This window comes from Urocitellus parryii, chromosome 9 (genome assembly GCF_045843805.1).
Source record: "Urocitellus parryii isolate mUroPar1 chromosome 9, mUroPar1.hap1, whole genome shotgun sequence".
In the NCBI taxonomy this organism is placed as follows: Eukaryota; Metazoa; Chordata; class Mammalia; order Rodentia; family Sciuridae; genus Urocitellus; species Urocitellus parryii.
The window spans coordinates 120243783-120271551 of NC_135539.1; the positions used below are offsets into that span (position 1 = coordinate 120243783).

The following is a 27769-nucleotide window of genomic DNA, read 5'->3' on the forward strand; positions in this document are numbered from 1 at the left end:
CAGCCTCAAGAATAGCAAGACATTAAGCAACTCCATGACACTAAGCAATTCAAACCCTGTGTCTAAATAAGTACAAAAAAAGGGCTAGGGATATGGCTCCATGGTTGAGTGCCCCTGAGTTCAATCCCTGGTGCCCACCACCCTGAAAAAAGAGCCAACAACAATATGTTTATGGTTAGAGTACGGATGTTGATGTCAGATAATAACCTAGGTTTAAATCTAGACTCTCTATGCTATGGTAATCTAGGCTGCATGATCTCATTTTTGTATGGTTTACATGTGAAGTAACACCCAAAAGCTCATGTGTGAGGAGAGTCAGTCTCAATCTCTCTCTCTCTCTCTCTCTCTCTCTCTCTCTCTCTCTCTCTCTCTCTCTCTCTCATTCCTGATCATCATGTCCTGAGCCACTTTCCATCACTTCATTATTTCCCCATCATATCCCTTGAGCCCCAGGGAATGGAGCTGGCTATCCATGGATTGAGACCTCTGAAACTGAGAGACCTCAAATAAACTTTTCCTCCTCAAATTGTTCTTGTTAGTTTTTTGATCAAGCAGCCAAGAAGCTGACTAAAACAATTTTGCACCAAAATTTCTTCAATTATAGAGATGATCCTAGTACATATAAATCATAAAACTGTTTTGTAGGTAGAAAATAGATGACTTATATAGAAAACTAAGATCAACTACAGGGATATTGTACATGCTTAATAAACATTAGCTTTTAAAAAATTTTTTATATTCATTATTGTGTACAATGTTTTCAAATATATATTTTCATAAGAAAAACTAAGAACACTCAAGCAAGCAGTTAAGTACATCTTACCCACACATCTTGGTTTTTCATTACTCCAATGACCATTTACTAAACAAAATATTTCTTTTTGTCCTTCATGTTTGAAGCCTGAATTACACTCAAACTGCACGACTTGTCCAAAATAATATTCCTCATCTGGTTCTATCGAACTATTGATAATTCTCCCATTCTCTGGTTCTGTCACTGGCAAACATGTAACAACTGAAAAACAAAAATAATTTTTTCTAATAGAATTTGAAAACTTTATAATAAAATTGTGTGTGCATGTGTGTATGTGTGTGTGTGTATGTGTGTGTGTAAAATCATCAGCAATATAAAATACAGGAAATTACTTGAATATTTTTAGAAGCATTTGATACACCTTTTTGCAAAAGATAAAAGCTAGGTAACATTAAAATTACTGTTTATTGGGGCTGGGGATGTGGCTCAAGCGGTAGCGCGCTTGCCTGGCATGCGTGCGGCCCGGGTTCGATCCTCAGCACCACATACCAACAAAGATGTTGTGTCCGCCGAGAACTAATAAATAAATAAATATTAAAAATTCTCTCTCTCTCTCTCTCTCTCTCTTTAAAAAAAAAATTACTGTTTATCTCTGATTCTTTTCTGTGGAAATAAACAAACAACTACTACTTTGAATGGTAGTTTGCATTTTTATGGTAACAAGTAGCTCAAATTATTAAGAAATATATGTTTAGAATGACTAAACACAAAATTTCCATTTATGCCCTGAAATAATATAAACCAGCATTCTAAAAGATATAAAAGTAAACTTCATAATATTTATTTCAATAAAAAATTGTTCTTAAATTTCCTTCCTCTTCCACCTCAGTGTTCAAAATAACTTGAGTACTTATTTTGATTTTACTTTATATTTTCAAATTCCAAGATTATGAAAGTCAAACCTTTTTACTATAGAAGGACCCTGGATTCTTGTTATAATTAAAATTCTAGGAGTGCTTCTCTCTCACCCCAAAGATACTGATTCAATAGGCCATTTTTTTTTTTTTTTTAGTAACCCAAATCTCAGTTTTAACAAGGATCCCAAGAGATTTGGATTTATCTGTTTATTCTCTCTCTCTCTCTCTCTCTCTCTCTCTCTCTCTCTTTCTTATTTATCTATTTATTTATTTTTGTGGTACTGGAAATAAAACCCAGGTCCTCATGCATGGCTAATAAACACACTACCACTGAGCTATAACCTCAACTCCTATATTTGATATATCAAAACACAAAACATGTAGTAATAAAATGACTTGTCAGGAGTGTTTGGTACATATCTGTAATCCCAATGACTTGGTAGGCTGAGGCAGTAGGATCACGAATTCAAAGCCAGCCTCAGAAACTTAGTGAGGCCCTAAGCAACTTTGCAAGACCTTGTCTCTTAATAAAATCCCCAAAAGACGGAACTGTGGCTCAGTGATTGAGCACCCCTGAGTTCATTCCCTGGTACCAAAAATAAATTTAAAAATAAAAAATAAGAGAAAATGACTAGATACATTGCTGCACTGGACAAGCAGAATGCAGAAAGAACAACTTTTTCAGATTTTTAAAAAGTTTCTTAAAGCCACCAACCTGTAGGATAATAAAACTAGATATCCACATTGAATATCTAGTTAAGTGGTTGGTATTCAGCAAGGGAAGGAACTGCACTGTATTATAAACCAAAAAAATAATTAAAATAAAAAATATTTAATTAAAAACTTAAGGATGTTTTGATGTCAAACGTTTTGAAAAAGCTTAAATAGTTTAGCTATCTTGAGAGATTGTACATAAATTTTATATTACCTTTACATATAGGAATGTCATTTGTCCATCCTTCTGCTTCACATTCTCGGAAATTATTCTTGCTTAACATTCGATACCTGAAAACACAAAAATAACAGACTGGCAAGAGATTACATATTTGCATGCAGTTTTTAGCTTAATGCTATTCTGAATGTCTCTCATAAACCCCTTTTTATGAAAAATTAGCAACTTATACGTTTCCTTCCTTCTTTTTCTCTTCCTTTACTTTCCCTACTATCCTTTCTCCCTTCCTACCATCATTTGTTCTTTCCTTCCTTTCTTCCTTCCTTCCTGTTTAAATGTCTTTCTCTCCCCCTCTCTTTTTTTTTCTTTGAAAGACCTGCAAACTCACTAAATAATTTTCATGGGCCTTTGTTTTCTTCATTTGCAAATAAGGATTGTACTGCTCATTATACAAGTAAAATAAATGTTCTCCCTCAAAAAAAAAAGGAAAATGCTTTTATTTGTGACTAATTCTGTAAAGAAAGAAAACATTTCCATAAACCAAGTTTTAGTCACAGAGCCAAGCATTTATTCTATGTATCATTCATGTAAAGGAAACAAAATAATTGACTATTAAGATTATCCTGTAACTTCTCTACTAGCTAGAATGTACCCTTTTAACAGAGAAAGCAGATTTTCTGGTTATTTTTTTTTCCACCTGCACCAGAGATCCATTTGTTTCCCAAAGATGTTTCAGATATTCTGCAACATTCTGCAAAAGCCTCCCATGGTCCAAATATTTGGAGGGAGGAGGGGAGGAAAAAGAAAGAAGTTGCCTATTTGATAGTGATTGGCAATAAACAGTAGCTCACAACACTCAAACCCAGAGAAGCAGAATAATAATTAAAAAAAAAATTTTAAGGTTTTTCAAAATTTCTCAAAAATTTTATAATTCCTGTAGGATTATAAAACTGGATATCTGCATTGAATATCATGTTAAATAGTTAGTGTTCAGGAAGGGAAATAACTACAGACAAAAGATCAAAAAGGGTTAGTTGACAGAAACCAAGGGGTAAAAAAATCTACTTCACTGGGCTGGGGCTTCATAGCTCAGTGGCAAAGTGCTTGCCTTGCACTTGTGAGGCACTGGGTTCGATCCTCAGCACCACATAAAAATAAACAAATAAAATAAAGGCATGCTGTCCATCTACAAATCCAAAAAAAAATTTTAAAAAAAATCTACTTCACCATCTACAACCAGGTCAAAATAATTATATCCCCTTGAAAATAAATTTAAGAGTTAAATTTATTTTAATAAAATAATTTTAAAATACTTCTGTTTGCTGGATGTTCTGAACACTTAATTTCACTGATAAATATCAGTGATTTCACTGACAAAGTTCTGTTGGAGAATAAGAGAAGAGCAGGAACTCTCACAGTGAGGCTATAGCAGAGTTACCCCTAGTGGTTTAGTATAAAATTACAGTGATCTGATCATGGCTTTCTAATGTACAGGGTGAGGTTAAGAGAGCCAGAGTCAGAGGCAAGTCTGTAGCTAATTTCTTCAACAAGTTGTAAATATGAATTGTTACAATTGAGGAAATCAAGTAAAAGAAATTTATGGATTTTGATTCCTTTCCAAGTCATTGTTGGAATCTAAAGGGAAGACTTTTCTAGAAATAAAGGGATATTTCAGAGGTAGAGCAAATTGAAAAGTTCAGGCCCAGATTGGCTTAACCTACTTGGTTACATGTGAAGTCCACAGTAGTAATGACTGAGAGTTGAACTGAAAGTGTGTTTGAAAAACTTCCTCTGAAGAGGCCAAACTATTAAGAACTGATACTTATTGGGCATTTGAAATATTCCAGGATCTCTTTTAAGGGCTTCAATATGGGTCTTATTTCTTTCTCTCACTAATCCCATGATGCACATGATATGTGTTCACTTTAAAAAGAGCAAAATACAAGTAAAGACCTATTTATACACACAGATACTGAGAGTTGAAAGTTTGGAAAATGGGTTTAGTGTGAAGCCTGACCTTTAAACTATTACATTTTCTTGCTTCCAAATCAAGAAATGTATGAGGGGAGAATAATGATTTGATTTATAATCTCTTGATTCTTCTTGTTTAGTATAAAATTACATCTGATCATGGCTTTCTAATGTACAAAATTTTCTGCAAAATAAGTTTTTGACCTAGAGGAATAATAGAGAAGAATAAATACTAAGGAGGTATCATGATGAGATCAGTCAGGAAACCTGACTGGTTGGTTAGAAGGCATAAAATCAATGATTCTGAAAGAGTAGCATTTTTGATATGGATGATAAGAAGAATTTGTATAACATGGAAATTTAAATAATAGCATTTATAAGTAAAACTTACAACCAAAGACTTGCTTCTTCCTAAATTTTATAAATTTATAATTTTATTATATGTCCAATTATCTCCAATATAAATAACCCAAAATACCCTGCAAATAGTACAATGTAGAAAAGATGCCTTGGGTGAACACGAACTTACATGCAAACTGTTTTTCCATATACTTATAATAATACTATATCAAAGTAATTAAGCTTGAATTTCTTAATGTTAAAGAGACAGTATGATATCACATATAATAATTTATATTGTACCTTAATTTTCAAGTTATTTGTGTATATAAATAGTATAGTTCCTCTTTAGTATTTGAGTTATAAACCTTTTTAATATTGACTACATACCCCTCATCACATTTATAAACAACTTTTGCACCATATTCAAATTTATTTCCAACTTCAAGATGAAAAGAACCAAATGGAGTATCCCCAGGATGTCCACAGGGCTTCTCTAAAAAAAAAAAAAATATATATATATATATATATATATATATATATATATATATATATATATATTAGTATGTTATACAGGGAACACATTTTATGTAGGAGTTGATGGACAAAGATATTTGGCATTTAATTAGAGGATAATTCTGAATATAAGGAAAATTGAAAATAGCAAAGCTATTATTTTATAATTGAATGTATTTTTGAATTTTGTTGGATTACTGTCCTCTTTTTTAAAATAATCACGTATTGCTTTGTATTAAAATGATAAGAATGATATAATTCAACCAGTATTGTTACAATATCAAGTATTAAGCATTTTCACAACTAAAAGATTTCATAAGTTTCACCAAAAAAGTGAAGTACTCGGGGCTGGGGTTGTGGCTTAGTGGTAGTGTTCACCTAGCATGCATGAGGCACTGGATTCAATCCTCAGCACCACATAAATGTAAAATAAAGATATTGTGTCCACCTAAAACTTAAGAATAAATATTGTTTAAAAAACGAAGTACTTACTCTGACATATCCTGGCTGGATTAAGAGCTACCCATTCTCCATTTCTGCATGCCCTTTTGATGGTGCCAAGGGTTCTGAAGCCAGAGTGGCATTTGTAGGTAGCCTGAGTACCCTCTGTATAAGGCTGGTCAGGCCAGGAACCTAACAGAATTTCTGTATCTCCTATTGGAGGAGGTCCCTGGCAATCTGCAAATAACAAAAGCAAACATATGGTGTGTTGGGGTTAGCTTTGCTTTTAAAAATACCTATATGGTTACTGATCCATCCCTTGTGGGAATGTGTGTCATAGGTTTGTTGTGATGTGTCCCCAAAAGTTCACTTATAAGATAATGCAAGAAGGTTTAGAAGAGAAATGAATGGGTTATGATAGCTTTGACCCAATCAGTGAATTTATCTGTTGATGGGGGGATGGGGATTAACTGAGTGGTAGATAAAGGTGAGTAGGGTGTGGCTGGAGGAGATGTGTCATTAGAGTATATATTTTGTACCTGGCCAGTGGAATCTCTCTCTCTCTGCCTTCTGATCATCATATGAGCAGCTTCCCTCTGCCACACTCTTTCCCCCTGATGTTTCATCTCACCTCGAGCCCTGAGGAATGGAGCTGCCTATCTATGAACTGAGACTTCTGAAACTGTGAGCCCTCAGATAAACTTTTCCTCCTCTACAATTTTTCTGGTCAGATCTTTTAATCACAGCAACAGAAAGCTGACTAGAACAGTGTGCATGTAAAACAGTGTGTGTGTGTGTGTGTGTGTGTGTGTGTGTGTTTAAAAGTAAATTGTGGGACTGAGAGAATTAAATGAAATAAATCCAAGTGAAAAAGCCCTATTTCATGCAAACATATGGTCTTTGGCTATTTCTTACCTTGTTTTGACTGCCAGCTCTGGATATAGATTGATGATCATAATTTGAATAAATAGAGGAATGGTAATGAAGAAAGGAAGAACCAAATGAACTTTGAGAGATTACGTCTAGCATAAAATTTTCTGAAACTTGTTTAGAATCAGAGTTCCCTGGTGAAGCTTTGGACTGAAATTTCCCATATTCTCAGACAAAAAGTTCCAACAGGAAAAGTGTCCTGCTTTAAGTAAACAGTATCTTTATTAACATATTTGCTATATTTGAAAATCACTCAGGATCAAATTTTCAAACAGGAGTCAAAGCACCAAAGAAGCAGATAAATTTATCAGTCTTTTTGGATAGTGGAACAAGATTCTAACCATGTTCTCAATTGAAAATATATGAGCATACATACACACACACACACACACACACACATACACACAGTCCTCTCTTTGCATAAAAAGAAAGAAAACACTCTTGTTGGTGGGAGTAATTATATAAACTTAAGTCATAACATTCCATCTCTTCAAATGAAAATTAAAGCATACATGAAAGGAGAAAAAGTATGTCCAGGAAGAGAAAATAAAGTTAGTAAATAGCAGACAATTAGCTCCTGAAGCTACAATGCTATCAATATCTTTAGAATAACTCTTTTAAGTATGTATATAAAGAAGATGTAAATGAGTAAAAATAAAAAGATACCCCAAACAAAATGACTCTAAAAATCATGTGTTCTTCTGAAACTTCAGAAAAATATGTGAAATAATGTCTTATGAGTCATATGGACACAGAGGGAAATATATTAAACTTGAAGAAAATCTAATATAGAAATGCCACAAGTGAAATACAGAAAGGCTAAAGTGCATAAACAAGAACAAATCAAACAGAGTAAAAAAAAATGTGTCATGCAGAGTTAAGTGACACAACATATGAATAACTGGAGTTTCAAAGGAGGGATAACTGACAGAAGTAATAACTGAAAAATTAATAACTCAAAGGTACCTAAAATTGATTAGAGAAATCAAAACACAAATATAAATCTTGGCAAACTCCCTGAGTACATACACAAAGGAAACCTATATTCAGGCTCTGATAAAACACACACACCAAAAAACAAAAGCAAAATACCTTAAACACATACAGAAAAAAAATTATTTTGATAACACTAAAATAACAACTGAGTCTATAATAGTAAATGTTGAAGCATGAAATCATTGTCTTACATTTCTAAAGTTAGGTGCTTAAAATTTCATTTCTAAAATTAGTTAGGCGCTTAAAAATATATGTTAACTGAGAATTCATAAAGAAAAACTTATTTTGGGCTCACCAACTCAGAGGTTTAGTCCTTAAAACTATAAACTCAGAATAAATTCTTTCTTTGTTAAGTAACTGTTGTCAGGTACTTTGGTCACAGAGATGAAAAGCTGACTAACATACAAATTGATACTGAAAAGTAGGGTTGTTGCTGTGAGTAATCTGACCATGTAGTTCAGAAGCATTTTGAACTGGTTTGTGGCAGGAGTTTGATAAGTTTGGAGATGCAGGCTGGAGAAAACTTAGAATGTTAAAAGCAAAGCTTATTAGGTAATTCTGATGGGAGCTGAGAAGACCAGAATGTTGATAACAATATGAACAGTAAAAAGTCTATGCTCATGAGGTTGCAGATAGTAATGAGGACTCTTAGGAAGTGGATTAGAGACAAGTCACATTAGATACAGTCACATGACAGCAAAGAACTTGTCTGCAATTTGCCCATGACCTGAAACTTTGAGTCTCAATCTATGGTTGATGGACTAATTGATCTGGGGGAGAAAATTTCAAGGCAGCACAAATTCATAAAGTTGAATGGGTATTGCTGGTGGTTCTTAATCCAAGTTTACTATGATAATGAGAAGCAAAATAATAATAATAATAATAATAATAAAAAAAAACAAACAAGAAAGATTCAAAAAGGTTTTCAGTTTTGCCAAAAAAGTAAAAGTAAAATTGGGGCCAAGAAGAAGTGGTTGCTGAAGAGATTACCACCACTAAAGAGAAGCTAAGTATTTTGTACAGAGATACAAGGAAAGATTCTTTGAGGGCATCTTAGAAAACTATACCCATAGAAGTCTTAAGAGTATAAAATAAAAATTCATTTGAAAAGAGATCATAGGAGCACCCTGCCTCCATAAGAGGGATCTATGAAGTTGCTTCCCCAGGATTCCTTATATAATGTTCAGTTGTCTAGATTCAAGGGCCCCTGCAACCATAGTCAAGGAGCCCAGCTATTCCTTGAACTGGCAGCAAAAGTTGGCATCATTTATGTGGTGCCACTGTTCAAGAATGTAGGATTTTGGAGTTGGGGATCATGGAGGCCCCCACTGAGGTTTCAAAGGAAGGCCTGGGAGGCCAGGAAAAGTGCAGGAGAGTCAGAATCCTTTCAGGTAACCCCTGAGACAGAAATGCATTAAAATGTGAGAATGAAGCTGCAGCTGCAGTAGAGACCTCAGGAATTAAGAGATTCTAGTAACATGGAACATCTGCCAAGGAAAGCTGTAGGAAGCAATGGGCAGAGCCATCCAAGAGAGAAGCCATGTTGGTTGCAACCCACAAGGCCAAAGGTGTGGGGCACCAAAGCAAAGGGATTCACATCTTACCGCAATCTATGTAAGAGAATACACATTCTTTTAAATCTTCTTTAGCTGAACACTATATGTGACACTCTGTCAGTTGTTTAACTCACTCTTATTTTTGTGCCATTAACCTACTATCATAATTGCTTATTTTATCAATATTTTCATTTTTTCTTTTATTTTTTGAAAAATTGATAGATTAAAATCAAAATTACACCTAATAACAGTTTACTATGTGGTATATCCCTGTTTGTATAGTCTGTGCAATGTTTAAGTCAAGCTAAACATCTGTCTTCTCAATGATCTATCATTTCTTCATGGCAAAAACATCTTTTTAATTGATACTTATTTGCACATATTCATAAGGTCTTTGTGATGTTTTAATACATGTGTACTTTGCACAGTGTCCAAATCATGGCAAATATCTTTCTTCTCAAACAATTATTTCTTTGCAGTTAGAACATTCAAAATCCTTTCTCTAGCTCTTGAAATACACAGTACATTATCATAATTAATACTCATCCTATATACAATGAAAACTTAATGTTTTAAACACTATGATTAAATATCAAAAATATAAAGTTTAATGAATAAAACAGACTTCAAAAACAACATATATATTGGAGTATTTTAAAATTAAAAAAACCTATGCAAAATTAAACAACTGAATAATTACATTCTCCTTTTCAGTAAGAAAAGCACCAATACTACCAAAAATCAAATGTTAAAATGAAAAAAAAAATTTCATTATCTTAAGAACAGTCATTAACATGACCATTACTTGTTAGGTTTATTAGGTAAAAGTAATAAGAATGATGAAAGTCAAATTAAACCCTGAATGGGTTCACCCTTATGAAGCTAGCATTAGACAGGCAGTCAACATAGATAGGTAAATCGAGTCAAGTCGGATCAAGGAGGCCAATTTGAAGTTGGAGTCTGCCCCGCAGGGACTTCAGAGCCCTTCCTCCACCCTTATCATGATTACCTGCCCTGTTCCAACCTGTTGCTAAGGTAATCAGTCCCAGGAATTGTCCCTCCCTACAGGGAGTTGTAAAAGTTGTTAATTAATGTATCCTGGGCTGCTTCATCTGGCCAATCCCCCTGTCCATCTGCTTCTCACCTTTTGGTCATTCCACCTGAGCATCTCCTGGGCCTCTTCACATACACAGAAAGGAGAGAGATAAGGGGGAGAGAGCAGGAGAACAAAGGAAGCCTAAGACATTAAAAAAAAAAAAAAAGGCAGAATACCCTCACTTCTTAAGATACCAAGATACCAGCCATGGCCCCCTTCCCCCTCCTGGGAGAAATCTATGTTACCCCTTTCTAAATAAACCCTGCTTTATATGCTTGCCTCAGTATACTTCCCTAATGTTATACTTCAACATGTGAGGAAGCAGGATTCCTCTCAGGTAACTGGTGGTATCACTGGTATGAATGCCTCGCTTCATTTTAAAGAATACACAGAAAACCAAAGAAAAGAATGAAATCTTAACCTGACCAAAGAAAAAGTCAGATTCATTTAATGGCAGTTAATGGTTAGACTTACAGCAGACTTCTCAATAGCGGTAACAAGCTAGAAGATATTAAAAGATCTTTTTAATTTGGAGAAAGCTGTAATTACCAATCTAGAATTCTACATACAGAAATAATTTTTCAAGAATGAAAATTTGATCAATAAAATTTGAAAAAATTGCCTCCATAAATTCACATGAAGAAAACAAAAACAAATGAACTAAAAGATATACTTCAGGAAAATGAAAATGCCCCTGGATATAGGGTCTATGATAAAAGAAGAAATGAAGAGCCAAGAAAATGATATACACAGGAGTAAATTGAAATTAACATTGACTACAAAACAAATATATATATATATATAATATATGTACATATATAATCTCATACTGTTTAAATACACAAGTGTGCATACACACACATATAAACTACATGACAATGGTGTATAAACTGAGAAAAGATAATTGATATCTTATAAGCTCTCAGTGTTGAGAAGAGTGGAAAGGTATTAACTAGCTGTGATAGTTTTCTTTTTTTATTTTATGTTTTACACAAATGGAGCACAACTTTTCATTTCTCTGGTTGTACATGATGTAGGGTTACACCATTTGTGCACTCATACTCATACATAGGCATAATAATTGATAGATGAAAATGGCTGGGCCTCCATCTTTTGGTATTCAATCAAACACTAATCTATGTGCTGCTAGGAGGGTATGCAATAAATCTATTGACTTTACTCCAGGTGATTATTCAAGGTAAAAGTTCTGGAAGGAATTTTACTTGGACAGCAGTTGCCTTCCTGTGAGTTCCAGTCTGTTTGTGACCTTCTCTTTCTGACTTCCCACCATGTAGATTTCAGACTTGCTTAGATTGTTCCCACAATTTCCTAAGCAACTAGGAAGAATCTCTTATTTTAAGAGCTAAATAGATAAATGGGTATATTGATCAACTGATTGACATTTACATAATCTTCTGATGTCTGAGTGATAAGTTAGCATCAGACTTTGTTAAGAAGGCTCGTGCTATGATATCCATGTTTGTTGCTTCCCCAACATTCATGTTTAAACCTAATCACCAATGTGTTGGTATTAGGAGGTGGGGTTTGGGGAGGTAATTAGATTATGAAGGTGGAGCTCTCATGAAGGGGATTAGAGCTATGTTAAAAGAAGCTTTAGAGTGGTTTTACAAAGGAGGCTGCCCTGTCCATTCCACTGTGGGAGGACACAAGTAGAAGGTGCTGTCTATGAACCAGCAGGTGTCCTCAGTTGATCCTCTGCTGCACCTTCTCACACATCCCAGCCTTCAGAACTGTCAAAAATAAACATGTGTTGTTTTTATAAACTGCCCAGTTAATGATGGTGTGCTATAGCAGTCCAAATGAATTAAGACAACTAGTTAATTGCCAAAGTTATAGAAGCAGAATTGAGATGAAATTTTTAACCTACTTGAAGGGAAATATTAAATCATGAAAATTAACCAATTCAGAAGGCAACAAGATTGTAAAGAGGAATCAAATACAGTAAAAGGGATTAGGCTAAAGGGTTAGATTTTAACTGCAACACATCAGTAATTTTATGACACAGAAATGGATTGAATGTTTCAATCCATTTGTACATATGGCTATCCATATGTAGAAGAATGAAACTAGACTTTTATCTCTCATACTGCACAAAAATCAACTCAACATGGATCAAAGACCTAGGAATTAGACCAGAAACTATGCAACTCCTAGAAGAAAATGTAGGATCATCACTCCAACTCAACAGCCTACCTAACACTCAGGAAATAATGCCAACAGTTAATAAATGGGATGGTATCAAATTAAAAATCTTCTGCACAGCAAAGGAAGCAATTAAGAATGTGAAGAGAGAACCTACAGAATGGGATAAAATCTTTACTAGTGACTCTTCTGACATAGGTTAATATCTAGGATATATAAAGAACTCAAAAAACCTTACACCAAAAAAAAAAAAATCAAATAACCCAATTACTAAAAGGGCAAACAAATTAAACACATATTTCTCAAAAGAAGACATACAAATACATATGAAAAACATGTTCCATATCATTAGCAATCAAGGAAATGAAAATCAAAACTACACTGAGATTTCATCTCACAACAGTCAGAATGGCTGTCATCAAGAATACCAATAATTCTGGGAGCAGTGGCACATGCCTTTAATCCTGGAGACTCAGGAGACTGAGACAGGAGAATCTCAAGTTCAAAGCCAGCCTCAGCAATTTAGGAAGGCCCTAAGCAACTCAGCGAGACCCTGACTCTAAATAAAATATAAAAAAGGGCTGGGGATATGGTTCAGTGGTTAAATGCCCCTGGTATCAGTCCCCAGTACACACACAAAAAAAGTCTAAAATAAAATGTGAAGCACCTAGTAAAAAGTACACACATACACACACACACACACACAGACAAACATATATAAAATCTTAGAGTGTATACATTTCAAAATTTCTGTTGGAGACCGTGTGTACCTATTAATAATTGATGAGAACAAAGCAAGAAAAATTCTTAAGGATATTTTGAAAAACTTACAAAACAAAAGACTTACTTTATATACAAAAAACACTGTACCCAACAATATTTTTAAAAAAACACTGTAAAATATTTATGAAAATAAATTACATTAGATGATAATAATGCAAGTTCTGATAAATTTCAAACTATGAATATCAAAATATATTCTTGTTCCCCCATGTTATAAGAAAAAAACCCAAGAAAATTGCAATAAAAAAATAATTGGTTTACAAATACATAAAGTCTTCTATAGGTCAATGAGGAAATCAATAAGAATTAGAAAATATTTGAAGTGAACAATAACCAATATTGTACACAAACATTTAGTAAAACACATGAAAATACAGGAAGGAGGTAAAACTTAAGGAAGTGAGAATTCTCAAAAAGCTAGAAAAATTGCTGTGTAGAAAGAAATTAGCAAATAATAGTAAAAAGAGCAGAAATAATAAAATGAAAAAAATACACAATATATAAAGTATTAAAGAAACTAAAAGCTAGTTTGGGGACAAAACAAAATTAATGCTATCCTGACAAGACTAATCAAGAGGAAAGGGAGGGGGCACAAATAATCATCATTAGGAATAAAACAGAATGATTAGAATTATTTGTAATAGATTATTATGTTCATATTTTATTTACTTATATGTATTATATTTTACAATAAAATATGAAAGAAAAATCTACATATTATTCTTATTTGTAATATCAATTATATGATATACAAAATAAAAACAAAGTTAATAAATACGGGGTTTGGGGGTAGGAAGGATAGCAGAATGAATCAGACATTATTGCCCTATGTACACATATGACTATATGACCAGTGGGATTCTACATCATGTACAACCAGAAGGATGAGAAATTATACTCCATCTATGTGTGATGTGTTAGGGTGCATTTTACTGTCATGTATAACTAATTAAAACAAACAAAAGTAAATAAAGTCAAATGAAAAAATAAATATGCTGGTTATTGATTTTAATTGTTAATGCTTTTAAGACTGTGTGCTATTAAGATACAATAACAGTGATATTAGAAACATTGTATATTAGTTTTAAAAATGGTAAATTTTAAGATATTATCATACATATTTGTTAGATTATCCTTTCAATTGTCAAACTTCTTTTATTACTTGGTTTTATAAATAATAGTAATTATTTAACTTTCTGTTCTAGAATTTCTTTTTAAAAAGTAAGGGGAAAGTGTCTGGGGTTGTGGTTCAGTGGTAGAGCACTGCCTGGCACGTGCAAGGCACTGGGTTTTGATCATCAGCACCACATAAAAATAAATAAATAAAAAGGTATTATGTCCATCTACAACTAAAAATATTTTTTAAAAAAAAGAGGGGGGGAAAAAAGAAACCAACTGCGCCAAGTCCTACCATAGACATATTCAGGCAAAAATGTTTTACATTTCATTAAAAAAATACTCCTGTGAAATTACATTTTGTGAAAAATAAAATATCTGTGTAGGCTGTAATATTCATTGATTTTCCTCAGAAGATTTTGCAAAATATTTTAACATTAGTGTTAGTGAAGTTAACGTGAGCTTTGAGATTCATAATTTAAAGGAACAAAATCTCCACTAGGTGGTGCCAATATCCCATTACAAAACACCACCACTCTTCATCCTTCACCACTACCACAGAAGCCTGATGTTTTTGTGTTGATATTGAAATTTCACGTCTAGGTTGCTACATAGAGAATTTCTCTTTAGTTATAGGTTGGAATGTGTGTCTTTAACTTTCAAAATTCAGATCAATTTTGTGTTGTTCCAGTTACTGGGAAAATACATTAGTTAAATTTCAAATGTAGTTCCCAACATTGTAAGTAGAGACTATTTTCCATGACCTTAAGATTTTGATGAATCCAGTTCCTTTGCTTTTATTAAGTTAATGGGACAAAGAGATGCAAAGTTTCCTATCAATTTATTTGATTAAAATCACTTTTATTAAAGGAATATCTCTACCCAAAATGTAGTTCATCTGCAAAGACTTTGGCCCAGAGGCCAATAATTTTTTTCTGCTTATCATTCCAATTTCAAACAATATGTTTATACTTCTAATACTTGATCTTTCAAATTTAGTTACTTTTAATAAGATATAAAGTATAAGGCCATATTTCTTCCTACCAACTCCTCAAAACCTTACTCTGTGTATAGGTGTTTATCAGACCTAAGGAATTCTTATACAATTACCTTTTCTTTCTTTTTTTTTAACCACAAATAATTTTTAACACTCCAGTGCTTTCTTTCACAACTTTAAGTGACATCACTGGATTTTGTAAGAAAAAAAATTATCATCCCTTCTCCATTTCTCCACATTATGTAACTGACCAGCCATAACTTGTCTCTAGGCCTCAGTTCTTCTATTCTTCAGGCCATTCTGTACAAACCACAAGTGATTTTTGCAAATCTGATCACATCACTCCTGTGATTAAAATTCTTCTCAGACATCTCATTTTTACTAAGGAGTCTTCATTCCTTACCTCCACCTGGACGGAAACACATTATCTGGATCTTGCCATTCTCTCTGGTCTCTTCTCAGAAGTGTTCCATTCATTAACTGGGACAGATCTACCCTGGTTTGTTTATAATTTGTCAAGCATTTCAAAATTGGTCTCTCTTTAGTTTTCTTTCTTTCTTTTTTAAAGATTTTTTTCTCTAGTTGTTTCTTCCTCTAGAATATTTGTACTACAGATTTTTGATGACCGGCTTTGCTTCATTTTTCAAACCTCTATTCAAATGCTGCTTGCTCAAAGCCATCCAGTTTTTACTAGTCAGTCCCCAAGTCTAGCTCATCTAATGTTGCCACACAGTTCCACCCCAAGTCCTTTCCTTTGGCCCTTGTTTCCTTCATAACTTCATTTATAATTCAATCTATCACTGTCAAAGTATAAACTAACTGAAATTGAGGACTGTCTCTGTTTGTATGATAGAATAATTTTCAATAATATTTAATGTCTTCTCTTGTCAAATAATCTTGTCTATTTTTGTTCTAATCCCCAATACATGGGATTTTTATTACCAACTTATGTCTTAGCAAAAATAGTTCAAGTAATAATTTATCATATTGAGTTATAACAATAGTAAAGCATTTCTTATGTTAGGATGTTTATTTGCCTGAATCAACAAAAAAACTATATGTTTAAGCTTAATTAAAACCTTCTCAAAAATTTCTAATTAAGCAATAAAAGTTATTTTGCTCCAAATAATCAATGTATGTACAAAATTTTCTTGAATTAAATTGGCAGTTCTTAAAGAAAACTGAGCAGTGACTTATTAAATAGGCAGCATAAAAATATTTTCCAAAGTGTGAAAATATTTTTTATGCTTGATTTATCTTAAACTTTAAAAAATTTCCAAGTTATGCTTTCATTTCCAGATTAATAAGTAAAGTCAGTGTTCTTACATCCAAGTATTTATTTAGATTTAAACAACAAATATTTCACCCTATGCATTTAATCATCATTTACCTTTTTTTTTTACATTCAAATTTAAGGGAATGGTATTATTTTCTTTGTATCTTTGAAATTTTTATTGCTCAATTATTATTATAGATAATAGTGAGATTCAGAAAACTTTACTTAAATTTTTACCATTTTTTTGTACATTTGCTCTATATTTCTAAAATCATTTTTTTTGGGGGGGAGGAAGAGTACAGTAGGAGATATTTTTAAATAACTTAGATTATAGTAGAATACACTAAAAACCCAAACTACAAAATCAATGTAGAAAAAAATAAGGCAAGTGAACAAAATGGAAATGGAAAAAAGCAGATATTCTGCATCAAATTTCTTTCCTATCTTCTCATGGATATACATGAATAAACTTTATATGCATATATAAATGATCTGATCCAAATAGCTTCTAAAAATGTTATTCAAATTATAAGTATCATGAGAAGAAAGATAATTGGGAAAAGTGGTGTAAAGAAAATATCAGTGGCAGTAAGGAAGTTTCTTAAAAAATAAACTCTAAAAAAGGAATAGAATTTATGTTGCACTTAATAATAAGCTTTCAAAAATAAAATTATATATTTTTATATTTAAAGATATGATTGCACAATTTCTGTGTAACATTTTTTAATAGTGAAAAAGAATATGATGATTATTCCAGGGTGGAGCTGGAGTTGTAGCTCAGTGGTGAAGAGATTGCCTAAGGTGTGTGAGGCTCTGGGTTTGATCCTCAGCACCACATAAAAAGTAAATAAATAAAATAAAGGTATTGTGTGCATCTACAACTAAAAAAATTATTAAAAAAATATTATCCCAGGATCATAAAAAGAGAATGGAAAAACAGGTAACAGCCATAAGAAACTGGGTAGAATAATAGGTATGCCATAATTAGGTTGAAATACATTATTATCAGAAAACAGCTTGAAATGGTGTAGGGAGAGGAGGCATAATTGCAAAAAAGGAAAAGTGGTAGACTGAAGAAAAAGAGACTTAGTGGATAAAAACCGATCAATTTTAACTTTAGATCAGACTTTAGTAACCAAAGGCCAAAAATGAAAACTGTTTACTGACCTGTTTTTGAACTGACATGTAGAAAATTACTTCTCCCTTAGAATTATGTCAGTTTCCAATGTGTAAACATTTAGTTTCAGTTTAAAATTGTATGCAGTAAGGGCAGCATATGCTTTGCCAGAATATGCCTAAATTTACAGTGAACAAGACCCACCTTACTACACCTCTCACTTTCCCACCATCTCTGAGGATGATGTCTACCCCTGGTCACTCTCTGTAGTGCTTCATCCCTCTACCTGGAAGCACCTGGTGTTCAAGAATTACTCTGTCCTGTTCTTATTCTTGGTACCATCCATTTCTACCTTCCCCTACTAAAATGGTTATAACATTTCCAGGTTATAATAATTCACAGGACATATGGAGGATAATTAAAGTATTGATTCAGAGTGTTTGTCATTCCATGTAAATTACAGAATGGTTGAATTTATGACAACATCAACTTGCAAAGTATTTCAGGAGAAGAGAAGATTAAGACAACTGAGATATTGCATGGGATTACACTTTGTATTCTCATCATACAGGTAAAAACCCATATACCTATCTCTGATTATGTGGAGTTTGGACGAAATGGGGGATTTTATTTGTCACACTAAAATTAAAACAATTTGAGATAATATACTATCACTTTTTTGGATAAGAAAATGACATGTAACACTTATATGTATATCTTTATTAAGAACAATTTTTATTGATGTGTATTTAGTTTTTATACGATATATAATATCAGTTTTTTTACATTAGGGTTAACTCAGATTTTAAAATATCTTACACCTGAAACAATGTATTTTGTAACAAAACCAATTCTTCTTTTCTTGACTGAAATGGAACCTCTCAATCTTTATAAGATCTTTCTAGGCCTCACAGAACATTTTTGCCCTCTAAACCTCCAGGATCAGAAAATGCATATATCCAAAAACACAATAAGCCAGCGCATATTTCAGTTGGACATAGTTCAGTATAGTTTTAATCTGTTTACTTTAATGATCTTGTAATTTGGGGGTTATGGCCTAATCACAAATAGTATTCAATTGTTAGATCCTAAATTTTCAAGATCTACTGGAAAAGCTTGGTCATAATACATTCAATAAAATGGAAACTTTGGTTTGATTAAGGAACTGTAATTTTTACTCTGTCTTGTAAGTCCCACCCAATTCTCAGGAGCCTGTGTTCTCTCCTGGAGCCAAGACCTTTCACAAGAAAAAAGCAACTTATGTTCCTACACAAGGAGGAATGTGAATGCAGATCAAGCACTACATTCAAGGTGCCACTTGGTCCCCAACACAGTAAAAGGGAAGAACAAACAGAAAGCTGAGTTTACACATTTTCCCTGCTATTATTATTCTGTAGGAGTATTGGTTTTCTGAGGAATGTTCACTCTTATCAAGGCAAAAGAAATTTATGAAATGTTTACATTTTGTGTCTAGTGGAGTGGAGAAGATTGTGGTAGTTTTCAAAACTCTTTCAATCTCTCAATTTAGTATTCAGTATTCAATGAAAAAAATAAAAACAGAAGCAAATGTTGAAGTACATATGAACACTTTCAGCAATCAATGCTATTCTGCTTAGTAAAATTTCTCTGAGGCATAATCGACTGATGAAATCGATGACATTTTCAACTAGTTGTTTCAGAGACTTTCTGAAAAGTAAGGAATAAATTAGGAATCCTATATCCACTGGAAATTCATGAAATTTTTCTTATTGGCTTACTATCTTACATGTGGTCTTATGGCTATTATGAGGCTGACCTAAATAACATTTTAAATTCTAGAATTTTTTTTATCTGTTAGGAATACAGCCAGATAAAGATTGTTTCTTCTAAAACATGGGTGTGCTATTGCTCAATTCACCAGGAGGAACTGATATCACATTTAAACACACATTGAAGAAAAATAAAATACAAGTGAAACAAGCCAGCTAGAATTGATTATGCAAATGAAGAATTTAAATCACTCTTATTGAATAATCATGTATACTGTGCTGCACTCCATTTTAATAATATTTCAAATTCTACTTTGTAATCATTTAAACAATTCAATTTAACTTGGCCTTAATTCTTCATTTTGAAAAATTATTTAAAAATAAAATAAATCTTCCTTACATAGTAAATAATATCTACATAAAACTTCAGCAAACAGTATGTAATGTAAAACATTAAAAGCATTCCCATAAAATAAGAAAGACAAAAACATTTACTTAAGGGAAAAGAAAGTTTGCTAAGATTGGTAATATTCACATTCTTCTTAGAACATTTTGCAAATGTAATAATAATAAATGTAATAATAACTTCCAATTATTGTATTTATATGTGCAAGAAACTGATATCTGCCTGGTTCTAAATGTAGCAAAATTATGCTATGTACTTGTATGAAGATACCACAATGAATGCACTAATAAAAACATAAAATAAGTAAATAAATAAAAAAGCACATACATACATAAAGTTTTTTTTTTTTTTTTTAAATCACTAGATATGAGTAGGGATGTAATTCTGGGAGAGTACTTGCCTCGCACCACATGAAAGGCTTTGAGTTTAATACCCAGTATTGAGGGGGGGAAAAAGTGGTTGGATATAAGGTTTATGAGCTAACAAGCAATAACATATTAGAATATATAACTAAGAAAAAGGGTGGGCTGGGGATGTGGCTCAAGCGGTAGCATGCTCGCCTGGCATGCGTGGGGCACTGGGTTCGATCCTCAGCACCACATAAAAAATAAAAAGTAAAGATGTGTGTCCACCGAAAACTAAAAAATAAATATTAAAAAATTCTCTCTCTCTCTCTCTCTTTCTCTTTCTCTCTCTCTCTCTCTCCCAAATAAGGTACAATATTTTAAAACATTAACTTTTTAAAGAAAAATTCCTAAAGAACATAACTGAAATAACTTTTAAATAACTTTAAGTAAATTTTAAATAATTAAAAAAAATTCCTAAAGAACATAACTGAAAAAAAATCTGAATTTATTTTCTAGATTGGAAAAACCTCAAAGGAGAAAAGTTCTGTAACATTTGCTAATACTCTTCAGGGGCTCGATACTATATTGTAGGCTCTCAATCAAAATGTTTTGGATAAGTAAAAAGTTCAGGGAAATTATGAATGATATGTTTTTCAATTGACATTGTAATGTTGCTCAGATACCTATCACATATCTAGTTACCTATCGTGAATTACGAAAGCAAACTTCACTGAGGATAAAAATTATAATCTATTGGTAATTATAGATAGAATTAAATTTAATTATAGGGACTGGGGTTGAGGCTCAGTGGTAAAGCACTTGCTTCGCATGGATGAGGCACTGGGTTTGATTCTCAGCACCATATAAAAATAAATAAATGAAGATATTATGTCCATCTATGACTAAAAAGATTTTTTTAAAAATTTAATTATAAATTTAGAATTTCTTTTACTAGTATCAGAAAAAAAATCCTAGTGCTCACATTTACTAATCCAAAAGACTGCTTTTAGACAACATACCTTATAGATAACCATAGGAAAAAAGAAACTAAAATGAAAAAGTTAAATGTGACAAATATTGTATATTCAATTGTGTTTCAAACTGATAGGGTTTTCTCATTCTAATAATACAAGTAATGCTTTTCTACAAGACTTTTAAGGCCATGGTAATATCATTTGTAAATTATTGTTTTTTAGGAAGAGTTAAAATTATATCTGAAATAAATCTAATCATTGATTTGAAGGCTTTCTTTGATTATGTATATATGCACATTATCTCTCACTACTTTCACATAAAGCATATTGATAAAGCTTGTAAACAAAAAGAGTAGATTGTATCTTATGTTAATTACATGGGAAATGATTATACCAGATTAGTTTTCAGAAACACTTATTGAAATAGTTTCTTAAATTATACATGAAATAAAATTATGAATAGTCAGGTATGCCATTCAAATAAGGTAATTACATTTTTTAAAAATATTTATTTAGGGCTGGGGATGTGGCTCAAGCTGTAGCGCGCTCGCCTGGCATGTGTGTGGCCCGGGTTCGATCCTCAGCACCACATACCAACAAAGATGTTGTGTCCGCCGAGAACTAAAAAATAAATATTAAAAATTCTCTCTCTCTCTCTCTCTCTCCCTCTCCTCTCTCACTCTCTCTTTAAAAAACAAAAAATTTATCTAGTTGTAGGTGAACACACAGTATCTTTGTTTTTATGTGGTGCCAAGGATTGAACCCAGTGCCTCACACATTCGAGGCAAGCACTTTACCACTGAGCTACAGCCCCAGCCCAGGTAATTACATTTTTAATGTATAAAATGTCAAAAGCCAAAAACTGAGCTACAGACTACTAATTAAATCACATTTTCTAGACTAAATTTTAATTATGTGAAAACAACATCAGCAAATGTTTCCTAATACACTTATGAGGAAAAAGCTTTTTAGTTTTCATCTTACCTTCTGCTGTACAAACAGTCCACAATATCAACCAAATAATCTTTGCAGGCAATCTCATGTTTTGACTCTTTTAAGGGAACATTTATTAGCTGAGAGTGCTCACAGGGTCCAATTCACCTCTGCTAAAAATCACAAACAGGACAGGAAAGTACTTGCTTCTAAAGGAAGTTGAAAGAGCTTGGGAAATAGGGGTTACTGGATGCTCCACCCATCAGAAACTTTGTAAAGCAAAGAAGGAGAAAAAAAAAAAAAAACCGAAACCTACTAAACCTACTAATCCTAGCATCACTAGAAGCAGCAGGGGGTTATCACCTCCTGGGATTTCATAAACTCTCCAGTAATCCAACTCTGTTCAGTTCTATTGCATGTAAACCACGGAACAGGAAGTAATGTAATAATGTCTTTTTAAAACCATTTACAGAACTTCAGTTGAGGCAGTGGTTTCTCAATCAACTCCCAGACAACATAAGCAAACAACATAGTCCTGTCTGATAAGGGGAGCTTGCTTTACCAGCAATTTGTGAAATCAGTCTTTAAAGACTTTTTAATATGCATGTGTGAAGCAACTGGTTCACTCTGACATAAATGAGTTTAATCATTCAAGAAAAATTGAAATGTTGTTTTTTAAAAAACTTGATAGTGAAGTATAATATGCATAAACAGAATAAGAGCAAATGATTTGCTTAATATTAATGTAAAAACACACAACCACCATCAAGGTCAAATCACTGAACTTCACTATCTCCCCAATCAATGCTGCCTTTCGGTCAGTGCCCCTTGCCCTCTGTCCTCCTGGCCCTCCATATGGGGTGAACACTATCAGGATCTCTAAGAACATGGGATATATTTACCTGGTTTTAGTACTTTATATAAATTCAAAGTAAGCTATTTGCTCTTGTGTTTAGTCTTTCACAATGTTTGGGATAATCAACTGCATTGTTGGATATAGTTACAGATTGTTAATTCTTAATTCTATATAATATCTATTGTTTGAAATAATTACTTTTTTTAATTTATCGGTATGTTTGATAATGAGTCTGTGGCTAGATTCTAGTTTGGAGCTAACAGAAATAGTATTGCTATGAACATTAAATTATATGGGTTTTTTCAACATTGTGTCCACATTTCCAGGTAATACCTAGTTAGGAGTGAACGATTAGGCCACAACTTATGTTTAGGTGTGGTAGATAATATCAGACAGTTTTCCAAACTGGTTATACCAACTGGCATTCCCCTCATTCAATCTTTGTAATTTTAGCTTTTTTGGTGACCATAACATCTTTCTCCAGCAGTGAGAAGCCAGCTGCTATCATCTCACATCTGTTTACCTTTCTTTAATCCTAGTAGATAGGTATAGCATTTTCAGATTTATTAATCTACACCCATAAGAAAAATAACTTTATCAACTAGAGTAGTGCTTATGCACAGCTCCTTTGGTATTTAGTCTTACAATTTCCAATAATTTTCAAAGTTACGTAGGTTATTAGAATATTTTCCACTTCCCTGTCAATGAGGTTATGTGATAAGTTTGGATATAGTCAATTGTTTTGTTAAAGTCCACATTCCATCCTGAAATTCTCCAACTTCTTAGTTTATTTATTTATTTATTTATTTACATTTGGGTGCATTAATTTTTATTCTTAGTGACAGAAATTGTTATAACTTTTTGGCAAATGTATAATATCCTGAATTGACCACTACAGTATCATTTGATATAGTATCATTTGATACAGTAATTGATAAATTAAAATAAAAATAGGGTTTTAAAAATATTTATATTATTATTTTTTGTGCAAGAAAACATATCTCCTTAACAGTTCCTCTGTTACACCCAGAACCTGAAATTCCTGAGATAGTTAAAACAACGCCCTACTGGCCATTTAGCCTAGGGCCCTGTGCAGTTCTTCACAGGGCCCGAACCAATCAGTTTGAATGTGTAACCCGCTTACGAATGACCAATCACCCCCGCCCGAATGTGCCAATCACGTCTCAGAGTTGTTGTTCAATTTCCCCGCGCCTCATGATGATTTGTTCTGATGTATGCAAAGCCCACCGCCCTCTCCAAAAATTGTACTTAAGCTCTGCTTGACCTTTGCTCTGGGCTCTGGGCTGCTCTCCCTTCTTGAGTGAGCACAGAGTCCCAGTGCGCTGGAATGGATCCCAAATAAATACCCTTTTGCCAATTGCATGGAGTCAGTCTCTTGGGTGGTCTCTCCCTCCGACGTTTCGCTGTACCCTTACACTATCCTCCTGCCTCAGCCTTCTGAGAAGCTGGGATTAAAGGCCTAGTGAAGCCAGATTTAAAGTTAGGTAGTCAGTGTAGTTAGGTAAATCTGGTCTAATACTGAGTGAAATCTAAAATGGAGGCTATGCTGAGAATGACTCAGGGAAAACAGGACAACTCATGGAATGTTAATGAAGTCCCAAAAAGGCCCTAGGCCAAAGTCCACCTCAAAGAAATGTTAATGGAGCCCAGGAAATAGCCCCCAACAGATTTGGAGATAGCCCATCCCAGAGAAGTGATAAGCCCATCCCAAAAGTCCTTCCTGCCCCTTTGGCCCACCTGTGTCCTAACCCTTCCAACCTACATTCCATCACCAAAACTATAAAAAGGGAAGACAACAGCCCTTCCACAGATTCCACCTCTTGGGTCCCCTTCTTCCTCCAGGAGAAGTCTTTTCTGCTGTCCTTTAATAAACTTCTAATTTCCACTCTGACCTTGCCTCAGCGTGTGCTTTTCTGCTGTTATTCTTCAACATTGGGGAAGCAAGAACTTGTCACTGGTCAACAGCGGTAACACTAGTCTGTCTGGCCTTTTCTAAGTAACATTTAATATTCTTTATCAAGATTTTTTAAAAACTGAGACTTTTCCTAAGTAATTAAATTTTTCTCTACAAAAGTAATCAAAACCAAAGATAATGATCCAGAAAGACAATCCATTTCACTTTTGACATTCCTTGATTACATATGGGATTATGGATATATCCCATATCTTTGTATCAGGAATAGAACCCAAGGGCACTTAACCACTGAGCCACATCCCCAGCCCTTTTTCTTTTTTCTTTTGAGACAAGGTCTTGCTAGATTACTTAGGGCCTTGCTAAATTGCTGAGGCTGGCTTTGAACTTGCAGTCCTCCTGCCTCAGCATCCTGAGCCACTGAGATTACAGTCATGGGCCTCCATGTTTGGCCATCTGTGATATTTTTATGGATCACCAAAGGATCTTAATCATTAGACAGCGATCAAGCTGCAATTTATAAAAAGACATGCAAACATTGTGAAACCTAGTGAACAGAATAAATTATGTCCATATTGATTGCAATATCTCTTCAAGTTCTTTGAGAATAGGATAAATATGAATGTAGCTATGTTATTGAAGAGGATTTTTAGATAAAATGCCTAGGAATAAAAATGTAAAATGGGTCAACCCAATGTGGTAAACCTGAAAGTATATTGAAATAGATCAACGTATAGGGTCAGAAAATTGGTACGATCGATATAAAATCGGTGAATGACTGTCATTATAAGCAGGTTAATATTATCTCTATATTAGTAAAGTCAATTCTATTTTTGCTAAATAACCTCTCCCAGAAGAAAATTCTGACAATTATGGAGAACTAGGTCTTTCTCTTTTCAAAGTTAATTCTAACACATTTAAAAACATACTATAAAAAAACTTAATCCCACTGGCATTATTCCTTTATATACATTAAACAACTACCAACCATGAAGAAGGACACTAAGTAGAAGGGATAAAATCATGAACAGTATGGATCTAGTCCTGACAACAGTGAAATTTACAGTAGTAAAAAGACATTTTTTTTTTAATTGCAGACATAGACTTATGATTTTGGTGGGCTACAGAGGAAAATTGCTAGATGCTGGGAGAAGGCAAGACCTTGTTTAGTTCAGCAGACTAAACATCTGCATCTCTAGAGCATTTATCAAATTACTGGGTCTCTTGAAACATGGGTCTTAGCAGCTCTGTGCCTTTCCTTGGATTTGCACTGTTTGAATTGTAGTTTGCTAGGCATGAAGCCATGATTGACCTATTGGTCACAACTATCTTGTTTGTAAATGAGAATTCCACAATAGATGCAGATAGCCAATGTGGTAGATAACAGGTCTTAACTCCAATCTTTGGGGTAACCAAATTTCTACATACAGAGTCTTACTTGATGTATTCCCACATTCTTTCAACATTTTCAGTCTGAGTGGAGTGCTACTATTGTATTCTAGGATGTTCCCTGAGGATACCCTTAGCAGCTTGCATTATTTCTGCTCCAAAATTAACATCTTGAGCAGGGAAAGCTTATTGTCTAAGGTCTTCCACCACAAGGCAGAATATCATGTGGGGAGGGTGTGGTAGAGGAAAGAGGCTCAAGACATCACTGAGAAGCAGACAGTTTCCACTCACCTCCTACAAAATATGTACCCCTAAGGTATGTCCCCAGTGACCCACTTCCTTTGCTCACACCCTACCTAGCTACAGTTACCATCCTGTTAATCCCTATTAGTGAATTAATTCACTGATTGGGTTAAAGTTCTCATAGCCCAGTCATTCACCCTTTATACTTTCTTGCATAGTTCATACATGAGGTTTTGGGGACACCTCAAATCTAAACCATAACAATACTCACATTGACTATATTTGGACTTAAAAACTTTTTAAGTAAAATCTTTTAGTGGCTTAGAAGATACCAATCTTTTACTTTGTCTGCAATCTGGCCAATTTGGAACTCCAGCTGCCTAAGTTTGAATAGGGGCCTAATGTTCCAGGTCTGCTATTCTCTTTCCTCCCCATGGATAGCCAACACTACTTCTCTGTGATTATCCCTTTCAATTAACTTCATTAACAATGACAAATTCAGGGGCTTTTAAAGGTCAGTCTAGAAGTCTGAATGCCTTTAGCCTTGTTTTGCCGTAAACAGATTTAGAAGTAATTGTTCCAAATGTTCCTGAAGAAATTATAAAATTTAATTGAAATATATAAAATAGACAAAAATGGAAGGTTTAGCTTTATTTCAATGTGTTGACCAAATATCAGGTAAATTCATAGCCTTATTACAAGTCTAAAAAAAGTAGTTTTAACATATCACTATCAAAATCTGAAAAATATTGAGAATTTAAGAAGTCATTTTGAAAAACAGAACATTAACAAATATTGACGCCTATTTTAGATAGGTCATATGATTTAAAGTATCCAAATAGAGAGATAAAGGAAACAGTATAACTGACTATAAAATCAATCACCTCACACATTTTCCAATGGAATAAAAAGCTATCTATGAAAAGTAGGAGAAAATAGAAATTAATGTTTAGGATATCAACAAAGGGATCAAAACTTTTCAGTAGTAAAATTGAAATAGCAGTCACTTACTACCTCTTTAACTCACACATCCCTTATCTTGGAATACTATTTCTTTAAAAGGATAGAAAATTACCATAA

The 27769-nt window shown here is 33.4% G+C and overlaps 1 protein-coding gene across 1 annotated transcript in view; it reads right to left on the minus strand.

The window, feature by feature from the left end:
* LOC144256850 (complement factor H-like) overlaps positions 1–22514 on the minus strand; it is a 35182-nt gene extending 12668 nt beyond the window's left edge. The window contains exons 1-5 of the mRNA XM_077802495.1: positions 22320–22514; positions 5882–6067; positions 5264–5369; positions 2600–2676; positions 824–1015 (exon numbers count right to left, since the gene is read on the minus strand). Of these exons, the coding sequence (XP_077658621.1) occupies positions 824–1015; positions 2600–2676; positions 5264–5369; positions 5882–6067; positions 22320–22377 (619 nt within the window). The 5' untranslated portion in view covers positions 22378–22514. The remainder of the gene's footprint in view (positions 1–823; positions 1016–2599; positions 2677–5263; positions 5370–5881; positions 6068–22319) is intronic.
* Between the last annotated feature and the right edge of the window lie 5255 nt (positions 22515–27769).